At 40.4% G+C, this 11,536-nt stretch overlaps 1 protein-coding gene across 6 annotated transcripts in view; it reads right to left on the reverse strand.

Moving 5' to 3' along the window:
* Nucleotides 1-24: 24 nt before the first annotated feature.
* SYCP1 (synaptonemal complex protein 1) overlaps nt 25-11,536 on the reverse strand; it is an 80,647-nt gene continuing 69,135 nt past the window's right edge. For all 6 annotated transcript variants that reach the window (XM_089514336.1, XM_089514339.1, XM_089514337.1 and 3 more), the window contains exons 28-33: nt 11,071-11,145; nt 10,220-10,279; nt 9,884-10,030; nt 8,367-8,510; nt 1,100-1,192; nt 25-951 (exon numbers count right to left, since the gene is read on the reverse strand). In XM_089514336.1, the coding sequence (XP_089370462.1) occupies nt 808-951; nt 1,100-1,192; nt 8,367-8,510; nt 9,884-10,030; nt 10,220-10,279; nt 11,071-11,145 (663 nt within the window). In that variant the 3' untranslated portion in view covers nt 25-807. The remainder of the gene's footprint in view (nt 952-1,099; nt 1,193-8,366; nt 8,511-9,883; nt 10,031-10,219; nt 10,280-11,070; nt 11,146-11,536) is intronic.

Below are 11,536 nucleotides of genomic sequence, written 5' to 3' on the forward strand. Positions count from 1 at the left end.
AAAACATAGAACCATTTACAACACATATAGGACTAGCTAACAATTCTTTGCAACTTAATGATGAATGGTACTCAGTTTGATTGCTTCACAACAATACTGGGCTGGATCCAGCTTCATTCATACTGAGAATAGGCCATAGTACTAACTTATGACATGTTAATTCAATCAGCTTAATTAGATCTCTTTGCTATTGTGAACATTTTGCTTTGTAGTAATTATTATTATGTTATGGTTGTAACAATAAAGACTGATTAAAATACTGTACTTAATTTAATAAAATAAATGTTTCTTATCCATATTTTAATGAAACTGTAATTTTCCTAACTGTAAAAAAGCTCTCAGACTTTTACCTGCTTATACTAACATATATTGCAGCTGAAAATATTGACATGGGGTTCACTGGAGCCCTCCTTCCTTATTCCTCCAGTCCTCATCTGCTATGGGACACATACTGGTGTACAAGCCTTCATTTTCACTATAGTCCTACATAAACCTTTACATGCATCATTCTTCTCCCCGGGACCCTGTGTACAAATTACTAGTATGCTAGAACCCAGAAGGGAGGAAAGAGGGCTTTACTGAACCTGACCTTTCCCCATATATGCAGCTGTATCTGGAAAGGATGATGGATCAGGCTATAAGCTCTTGAGAAACTTTTTTTTATACCTTAAGTACTCAGTCTTTTCAATTTAATCAGAATATGCTAGTGTAAAAACGTTATTATAATATCATATAACAAAGGTAATGTTGATTTAAATAAAGTAATAAGCAAAACCATTAGTTACTTAACAGTACTAACTTTTTAGTTTATGAAAAGAGTTTTCCAGCTTCTTTCATTTTATTTCTTCTGTCCATTTTGGAGATTGCAGACCATCCAGCCTCTTGCATCTTTCTTACAGAAGCAAGGTTCACTGAGGATCCAGGAGTTTTGAGTGTGGACGGAGTTTGATTCTGCATACAAAATTGAAAACTTCAGTTAACTTTGTTAAGACCGTTGTTTCACATTTTAGTGTCCAGCAAATTTATTATTATTATTATTATTATTATTATTATTATTATTAACCTTTATTTATAAAGCGCTGTAAATTTAAGGACATACCTTTTTTGGTGTCATAACATTTGGTGTCATGACATGAGGAACTGGTGGATCTTTATACAGTTGCTTAAACTTTTCTTCTTTTGACACAAGACTCTGGAAAAAATATTTTTTAAAAAAATAAATAGTAATATCCACAGAGACCTTTATTTCATTTTCTATTGTATCAAACCTTTGAAAATTATTTAATGCAATCTAACACACTACAATCCCATGTCCCTTGGGAAACCACTGTAAATGCCATAAAAATTAATAGCATTTTACTCAGTGCCCAGAGAACTGGAGAAAATGTAATAATATTATGCATTTCTATAAACAACATTCTATTGTATTTAATTATATAGTAGAAACTACAAAGGCTAGATAATTTGTGTCTTTTTGAATCTCATTGCACTAATCCCACCAACTGTGTAATGTGCTTAAATACCTATGGCTTGAAAACTGCATTCCATGCAGGCATCTGAAGAAAGTGAGTTAAAATCCATAAAATCTCATACTAAAATAAATCTGTTAGTCTTAAATGTGCTACTAGCTGCCTTACTTTTTATTACGTCACAATTAGTTGCACTGTAATCCATTTTCTCATACTAAACTAACCATATGGTGTGATCCTGATTTGAAAATTGGGGAGAAAATTTATGTGGAAGGACTGGGCTGGTAGAGCAATTCTTATTTTGAATCAGTTTGGTGCTGATTATGGGTTTATTCTGATGGCTGTGACACCTAAGATGCCTAAGATAAACTCTCTCCATAACTGTCATCCTCTGGCTTGTGAGGGAGTTGACCAGGCAGGCCCAGCTCCATCAGGGCTAGCCTGAAGGAAGAGACTCCTCCCTCCATAACTGTCATCTTCCGGCCTATGAGGGAGTTGACCCAGCTCCACCAGGGCTAGCCTGAAGAAGAAGAAGAAGCCTCCCTCCAGTCCATCTGCCTTGGTCCAGGCCTCAGAGGAAGAGAAGAATGCTGGACCTGATCCCCTCCCCCCCTCACCATTCTCTTCTCCTTTTGTGTCGTGTCTTTTTAGATTGTAAGCCTGAGGGCAGGGAACCGTCTATTATCCCCTCTGTTGTAAGCTGCCAGGATTCCCAGTGACTGGGCGGCATATAAATAAATCCTATTATTATTATTATTATTATTATTGACATACTTGGTGTCATGGCAGTCAGAAGAAACCCATAATCAGAACCAATTGATTCAAAGTAAGAATTGCTCTATCAGCCTAGACCTTCAACGTAAGTTAAATAAGGTGATGCAGCCCTCATTAGACAATGAGTCAGAATCAGTGGTAGAAGTTAAGGAAGACCTGGATCAAAATGAAAGTGATCATCAACATGATGGAAATGGCACAGGAGATAGAAATCTAGGCTGCATTGGCACTTCAGAAATAATCCAGTTTGACACCACTTTAACTGCCATGGCTCCATGCTATAGAATTCTGGGATTTGTAGTTTGTGTGAGATGCTTAGTCTTCTCTGTTAGAGAGCTCTGATGCCACAACAAACTACAGTTCCCAGGTTTCCATAGCACTGAGCTCTGACACTTAAAGTGGTGTCAAACTGGATTGTTTCTGCAGTGCAGATGGGCTACTAGTCGCAGGTACAGCATGCCTGCTTCATATGCGGGCGCGCCATACGCAGCTTCTGGTTTACATGGAAGCTGTGTTGCAATCTACTGAATGGCACATGTGCTCATGGTGCGTGCACCACGCTGCCATGAACACAAGCCCCATTCTATTGAATGGGGCTTGAGTTTACGCGGTATTTGCCTTATGCGGGCAAGGCTCTACTGTATATCCAAAGAGTGAAGTTATCTAGGAGGAGGGATAATCAAGACCCTCACCATGGGGGAAGACTCTAGAATTTCACCCTCTGATACATTTTCAGTGTGTGAGTGGCCGAAATCACTTTAGCCATGAAATGAATAACACAGAGTCTCCATCTGGGGCCTCTAGGATTGCAGGAGCCTATTGAGCAGTAGTAGTAGTTTCCTGCAAGGAGACAATCTCAATGGCAACTTGATCTCAGTACCAACTCTCTCTGAGAATGCTTGCCACTGGGGCAACCAGAGCATCCAAATGATGGAATTGAGGCCAAGGCCAACTTCAGTGTTATTGTTCTTTCTGTGGACCCCATACTGACTGATCCAGAAGAGCAAGTAGATGGCATTTGAGGCCTGAAGGCCTGTAGAGGAGAAGTAGCTCTTACAAATGCTTTCAAATGCAATGCTCTGATCTGAGGTGTAAAGGTAGTACAGTGGGCACAAGAGGCAACCACATGAGCTTAGCCAAGGCAAAGAAGACACTTCTCATATCCATCCTGGGATCTTAGCACCACAGAAGCCACAGTACTTGACAGATACCTGGAAAAGAAAAGGTCTGAAGGGTGAGTGTGGCCAGGGACGTAGCCAGGATTTTGGGAAGGGGGGTCCAGACTAAGTGCCACCACCTTAGGCATTCTCTCTCACCCACCCACCCACCAATGCTCGTGGTGGCCACCCAAGCGGAAGGAGGATTCTGGACCCCATGGATCCCCCCCTTGGCTATGTCCCTGGTGTGGCTCTAAATGCCACCAACAATTACCAAAGCTGATATCAAACAGGCCAGAATTGGCCACAAAGACTAAGGAATCTGAGGAATCCAGTTCTTAATGCTGCTGCAGCTGTGGATGAAAAGGAATTGGCATTTGGCAGGAAGCCCCTTAAATAGAGGCACTGGAGGTAGGTGGAACTACTGCTAAAAAGCTCATATGATATTCAGAAGGTTCCAAATTATGCACTATGCAAATCCAGGCTAACCCATTTGTGTGAAGCACAGAAACCATGAACAGGAGTATTATTGAAAATAAGAATCACAGATGAAAAAGGAATTTCCCATCAGGAAACAGCAAAAAGGAGAATCCATGCTATGAGATTGTTCACATGCAGGCCTATTTTTACTAAAAACTCCCCATGCATAGGTTTGTAGTTTTTGGTGCAGAAAGTAGTATTTTTGTGTAGACAACAAATGCAAAAACACCCGTATTGGTGGGCGAGGAATGGCTTTTTGTGAATTTTTTTGCAGAGAGAGTCCGACCCTATTAACAGTCCTCAAAAACTGTAGTTTTTAAGGACTTCTGGTTGAGGACTAATGGCAAATTGAAATCACTGTGTGAACTCTGTAACAGGGAAAGTTGAGGTGCCAAAATAAGCCAGCTAAGGCACAGGTTCTAGTTGGGGAATCTCTGGATATGAAGAGAGTGTGAGATTACCCATATGTGCTCTGAAATGCTGCTCCTCACAAGGAGACCACATAAATCATAGTGGTCTGAAACAAACTGAGTGGTGGGGTGGAGTGAGGGCTCAGGATTAACACCAGACTCAGTTGCCTAAGTGAGCCCTTAATGGATACTGGACCTGTGAAAAATCATCACTTTCTTAATCACCTTTAACTAATCAATTTACAAATTGGTGAAATTAAATCCTTGGTAAATTGCATTCTTTCTGTAAACAAGATATGAGAAAATAAAGGCTATTTACAAGATTTTAGCCTGAAAACAAAAGGTTTAACGGGGAAGTGGCTCAACAAAGTTTTAAACAGATAAAAGGGACAGTAATTTTTGAAGATACAAGATTAATTTTTTCATGATTTGGTCTTGAGAATACTGATTGTGGCTAAGAGAACAGTTCTCCTTGGGAATGTGGATTGTTTATATTATGAGAAGAATAAGGTCCAGAATTAGATGGAGTCCTCCATCTTTCTCGGACACAGATGAAGTAGCAGGACAATAACCTCCATGAAAGTGATGAAACACAGACAGATTTGATATTGCCTTTCTGAAGCAATGATTTCCGCAAGAAGAGATTAGAGGGATGAGTAAATGGATCAACCCCACAGGACAGTACACCAAGAACTCTATAACATATCCCCTCTGCACAGCCCAGGCATAGTCACAGGATCATAGAACCCTATGAGATCACAAGGGCCATCCAGTCCAACCCTCTGCCATGCAGGAAATCTCAATTAAAGATTCCCCAACAGATGGCTATCCAGCCTCTACCTAAAGACCTCCAAGGAGGGAGACTCCACCACTCTCCAAGGGAGTTTGTTCCACTGTTGAACAGCCCTTACTGTCAGGAGGTCCTCCTAATGTTGACCTGGAATCTCTTTTCCTGTACCTTGCATCCATTGTTCCAGGTCCTTTTCTCTGCCTGAGAATTCTAAATACCCTCCTTAAAACTGCCAATACCAGAATGCAACAGGAGGCAGCTAGAGCAGTCAAAGTGGAATAGTAGCACTGTAAGAGTATAGTGTGATAAACATCGTTATCTGAGGCAAAGTTGACAGTGGAGTCAGTTCTGAAGCAGCTGGAAAAGTAGAGAGCAAAGAACTTTAGGAGTCATCACCAGATCTTTTCTTTTTGTGCTGCTTTTTGACTGCCTTCTGCTTAGTGGCAAAGGTGGATAGCCCAAATTCAAAGGAATATCCAGGAGTAGTAGGAACATCAGGATGAAGCTCAGTACCAATGGATGTAGGCATCATGGAATGATTTTAAGAGAGAGTTGCAGGGGTCAAAGCTGGGTAGGAAGTACCATCCTGAGATGCATTAATCCAAATCCCAAAATCAAGCCGGGACCTTTTAATTGCTACCTTTACTGAAGCATCAGAGGTAGTCAGGGCAAAGACGAAGCAAGGCAAAATTGACTCCTAACTGGAAGGTGCAGGCTTGAGAGTCTTTTTATACAGCAAAGGCTCTAGCATGAAATTGCATTTCTTACATGCCTGAGGGGTGAATGTTTTATAATAGATTGTGACTCTCACCTAGACACAGTAGATATTTGGAGTGCCTATCCTACTTTTGGATCTTAGTGCCACCAATGAACCACAGGAAACCATAATTGGGCAAGTTGAACCAAAATGTCAAAACCAAAAAAATGTGGTCATGAGCAGGTAAAATCAAACTAGGAGATCAAAGCCAAGGGAGTAAGCTGGAGAATCACCAAGCCAAATTGCAAACTGCAAAAAGAAACTGGAAAGATAGTCCAAATTTCACTAATATAGTTGGCCCTCTGTATCCACTGGTTTTGTTTTTTTTAACCTACGGATTCAACCATCCACAGCTTGGAACATATATATACACTCACACACACACATATTGCCATTTTACATAAGGGACACTATTTTACTATTGTACTTAAATACTATTGTATTTAATGGGACTTGAGCATCTATGGATTTTGGTATCAAGGGATCCTGGAAACAAACCCCGGTGGATACCCAAGACCCACTGTAAAAGCAAAAGAGAATAGCTCAAAACAGTGCCTTCGATGCTGCTGATGTGGTGAATGAAAAGGGACTGAGTGTTTAAGTGGGAAACATGCAGATAAGGTGCCTGAATGGTAGGTGGAGTTACCACCAAAAAGTTTATGTAATTTTTCAAGAAGGTTCCAAATGATGCACTGCGCAAGCACTGATAACTATCTGTGTGAATCACAGAGTGCATGATGAAGAATAAATATTTTTGAGGTCTAGCAATTTACTATGCAATCATAGAAAAGTTTGTACAGATTCAGAAAGTGCTGAATAATGATTATCTCCCTCCTTTCTGAATCTTAGAATCTGATACAAGCTTTTCATACTACAGAGATTCCCAAGGATTGGCCACTACTGGAGGAAAAAAAGTAATGGACTAGATGGATGTTTAGTATGATTCAGTAATGCTATATTTATATTTAATTCTGAAGCTCTGAAGCAGAATATATTGTTTATTGTTGTTATATATCGTCATGTCATTTTTTACTTATGGCAATCTTATGGCAAACGTATCATGGGATTTTCTTGGCAGAATTTGTTCAGAGAGGCTTTGCCTTTGCCTTCCTCTGAGCTGAGAGGGTGTGACTTGGTGAAGGTCATCCAATACGTTCAAATTCATCTCCCAATGTCCTACTCCATCACTCAAGCCACTACTCCACACTGGCTCTCCTATATAGATAATCATATGGTAGCTGTATTAAATATAACATAAATGCAAAAGTTGAAGCCACTTAAACATAAAGATGTAAATATGTACACATCCAATCTATTTAGCCATATGTGTTCAGCTACTAGAAGACTTTTTTTAGGAGCAAGGTAGGGATGCCATAACCCGGCTGCACCCGTGATTGTAACGGTTTTGGGGGTACTGGCACAGTCATGGTCCGGTTCACTCTAAATCCCGGGTTTGGGCCCCGGCCGGCAGCCATCACGCCTAAAGGGAACACTCATCCCCTTGAGGCTGGCTGGCCAATGGCAGAGCAGCTGGGGTGGAGCTGTTTCCAGCCCCACTCTGCCAGGGCCAGCCTCAAGGAGGAGGTGGACCCTTGGAGGAGGAGGAGGAGGAGTGAGACTCTGGGCCAGCCAGGGGGAGGGGAAAGCGCCCTTTCTTAGTGCATGGCGAGGAGGAGGAGGGGGGGGGGGGAAACAGGAGGAGGAGGAGGAGGAGGTGGGTGCCCATTTTCAAAGGTTTTCCCCCCCAAGTGCACTTTCTGTGTACAGTAGTCTCGGTGAAGAAGCATGGGACGCCGGATTGGGGACAAAAGTCCCTCACCTTGCCTTGCCTTGCCTCCTCTCTCCCTCCTTCCCTCCCTCCCTCCCTAGTTCCCTACTTACCTTCCCTGCTTGGGTCAGGCTTCTCCTCTGCAGGCTTCCTTTGGCCTGAGGAAAATGAAGCCACCGAGGAGAGGCCTGGGGCTGTCCTCTGCAGCCGCCGAGTCCTCACCTTCCCTGCTCCCTTCCCTTCCCTTGAAAGGGCTCCAAAAAGAGCCCTTTGGAGGAAAGGGGAGGTCTGGGAAGAGCAGGACCGGGCTAGTGCCCAGGCCTCTCCTCTCCTTTCCTGGCTCCCTTCCCTTCCCTTCAAAGAGCTCCAAAGAGCCCTTTGGAGGAAAGGGGAGGTCCGGGAAGAGGAGAGTGGCCTCGGAGAACAGGCCTGGGCCGAGCACACAAGCCCCTCTGAGGAGCCTGCGTCCTCGGTCTAGGCTTGTCCTCCGTGGCCTCGGAGAACAGGCCTGGGCCGAGCACACAAGCCCCTCAGAGAAGCCTGCATCCTCAGTCTAGGCTTGTCCTCCTCCATTTTGATCATGCCTAAGAAACATGCATTTATATTAACATTTTTAAAAAATCATCAAATTTTTTCGTGTGTCCTAGATGTTAAAAAAATGTGTCCTACATTTGAAAATGTTGTCCTACATTTGTCCCGGTTTGGAGGTCCTGACTTATGGCAACCCTAGAGCAAGGTAAGTTTTATTTTCAGATAAGTACCAGAAGGTCATTGTTCTCAGAGCTATCTGACCGTGTATCCATTTCTAAAATAACTTTTCTCTTTTTCTTTTTTCCTTCTTCTGAGTGTAGATTGGTGCTTTCTCTTTGCAGTTTAGATTTTGGAGGTGTTCTCACAGTGTAAATCTAAGAGAGTTAAAGACAATAAAACCATTTGTTATAATAAAATTTGATGTGTTAAATCTAGAGACTCTAGTTCAAAGATCCTTGTGTGCAGTGTTATAGTATACGTGTATAGAAAGTACAGTACTGGTTAACTCATTGAACTGACTTGATGCTTGATAAAGCTGCTGAAAAAGGAAAATATTCTTCCTAAAGGAATATACAGGAATGCTCCCTATAAACTGGCTTAGGGCCTTCCCAAATGATACTTTTGTTGGGAAACTAATACAAAAGGTATTAGCCTGTTGTCATCTATTTGGATTCAAATACCTTTTTTGCAGCTACTGCTGAACAAGAGTTATGGGCACCTCTCAGGTGATGCACATTACTGTCAGATGGCAAGTGATCTTTTCCATTCCATAACTATGCACCCCAGCTATTTAATTTACATAAAAGCATTGGGGCAAGATCTTTCACTAGTACTGCTGAATCAAATCTAATAAAGTGTTTTAGAATCAGGATACTTCATGATGCCTTGATAGAAAACATATTTCCACATTATAATTTAAACATGTGATTGTCAGAACATTTTATTGATATTTCTATCAGATTTAAGTAGTCTGTTTCACTACAGGTGAATAGCTGAGGCTAAAGGAACTATTAAAAATTAAAACAAAGGGATATATCACCCCACCAGTTAACCTCAGGAAATAGTAAATATCTTTTTAAAATCCAAGTCATAAAAGAGCTTCTTGATCTAGTTATTCAGTCTAAGCAAATGACTGGACAACTATGGAATTTACTGCACAGTTAAATAATCCATTTTACCTTGCCTGGTTTGAATCCTCTTCCGGGATGAAGCTGGATATTATCATATCTTGCCACCGATGCCGCCTCCCACCTAAAACCTGCCTAAATCCCGACTTGAATCCGAGTTGAGCCAGCCAATTTGCAAAGCTGGGAAGCTCCTGAATTTGCAAATTGGCCGGCTGAGCGCAGCTGGGAGCCAGGTTTTAGGTAGGCTTTAGTGGGAGGCGGCATCAGTGGCAAAATGCATATGATAATATCCAGCTGCATCCCAGAAGAGGATTCAAACCATGCAAGATAAGACTGGTTATTTAGCTGTGAGCTAAACTCCTATGCTATGAAAATGCCACTAAAGAACAAGCAGAACAAATTATTTTTTGTAGAACTTTACATTTTTTCAAAAGAACAGACTTTTAAAATTTAAACTAAATATTTCTTCAGTCATCTTACATTCTAAATAAGAAAGGTGATATCTTCCTTATTTTTAAATCAATCTTCCCCCTCTTCCTCAAGCAAAATATGTGCATAGATGAGAAACTGAATTCTGAACTAGTATCTCATTACAAATTAACAGATATTTAAAAACCAACCTTTGCTGGAGTCCATGAAGCCTTCTCTGTGTATTCCATCTTATTCACGTTAGTAGCTATGTAATTCTGGGATGCATTGTTTTTGGAATGAAGTGGTGGAGATTTTAAATTGGTCTTAGGTGTCTCCAAAATGTGTGTTTGTGTATTCTACAATTAATTGTGGTGAGAACAAGAACACTTAATAAGAATGAGAAGAAAAACAATACCTTACTAACAAATAGTACAGTACTAGAAAATGTTACTACTTTCAAATGTATGTATATAATCAATTCAATGAAATTAAAATTGAATGTTACAATGAAAAAAGCATAGGAAAGATTAAAAGGAAGTTGTCACCTTATGCATTTTCTCTTTTTTAGAAATATCATCTTTATTTCTTTCTTTTGCTAGATGTTCCTAGTGAAAAAAATTAGTTCACGTTAAAAAAAACTCACCTTTTAACATAATTTCATTCATACAAGACAGCAAAGGAGAAGTGATTGATATGTCTAACATGTGATACGTTGGCTTCTACAGCAGTCTTGGAGTTGAAGCTGTATGTATCTTTATACACTTTGAATGTCTGCAAAAAAGCATGGTGACTGATAAGGTCAATTCACATTGTGTGAATTGACCTTATCTCCAAATGGAAGCTCCTCCAAGAAAAGGGCATAAATAATTAGAGATACTAATTAGGTATGTGTTGTTGTTGTTTTTGTTAATGCTGTGAACAACTGTATTGAACATTATTATTAATTTTAGTTTTTTAAATTTTCTTTTCAAGTATTTAATAAGCATGTTACTCAGTGGCATTTTTACAAAGTCAAACAAGGATCCAAAACACACTGCAGAAATAATTCAGGCGAGACCACTTTAACTGCCTGAGTGCTAGGGAATCCTGGAAATTGTAGCTTATTGTGGCACCAGAGCTCTCTGACAGAGAAGGCTAAATGTCTCACAAAACTACAGTTCCCAGAATTCCCTAGCACTGAAGCAAGGTAGTTAAAGCAGTCTCAAACTGGATTATTTCTACTTTAAAGGTATATAAACATTAGTACTTCTGCAAAGGACATTAATACAGTTATAGAACATTCCATTTACTACAGCCATACTAAATGATGCCTGTTTTTAAGTTTCTGGGCACATGGAAGACATGAAGCAGCCCTCACAGAACTACTGAAAATTAAATGTAAGACCAGAGAACATACCTTCTCTTCTATTTCGATTTTAAGCTGCTCTTGAAGTGAAGAAAGTTCATTTTTCTTACAGGAAAGCTCTCTCTCCTGAGAATGAAAGTAAAAAGGTAAATTAAGTAGTTCAGAAAATAAAGTGGCTTGATTTAAAATCTCAGACTGACATGCATATGGATTTAAATTTCTTGAGCTTATACTGAAATACAGGTGCAATGCAGTAACTAGATAAATTTCAGCCTCTCTCATTGCTGATGGATAGTGAAATCAAATAAGCCACCTCTCTTCGGCTAAATTAACAGCTAAATAATGGAATTCAAGTTAGCATCATAGTCCTTGCAGCCACCTCTCTACATTTCCTGTATGTATTAACATCTTGCCCATGGGATTGGGGAGCAGGTGTTTTATAGCTTTGTGAGACAACTCAGTTTTATACCTTTGTGGGATCTGCTCAGTTAGTTATTCACCCAGACTATTCAGTTTA

This window comes from Sceloporus occidentalis, unplaced genomic scaffold (assembly GCF_023333645.1).
Source record: "Sceloporus occidentalis isolate IW3139 unplaced genomic scaffold, rSceOcc1.0.p SCAF_3, whole genome shotgun sequence".
In the NCBI taxonomy this organism is placed as follows: Eukaryota; Metazoa; Chordata; class Lepidosauria; order Squamata; family Phrynosomatidae; genus Sceloporus; species Sceloporus occidentalis.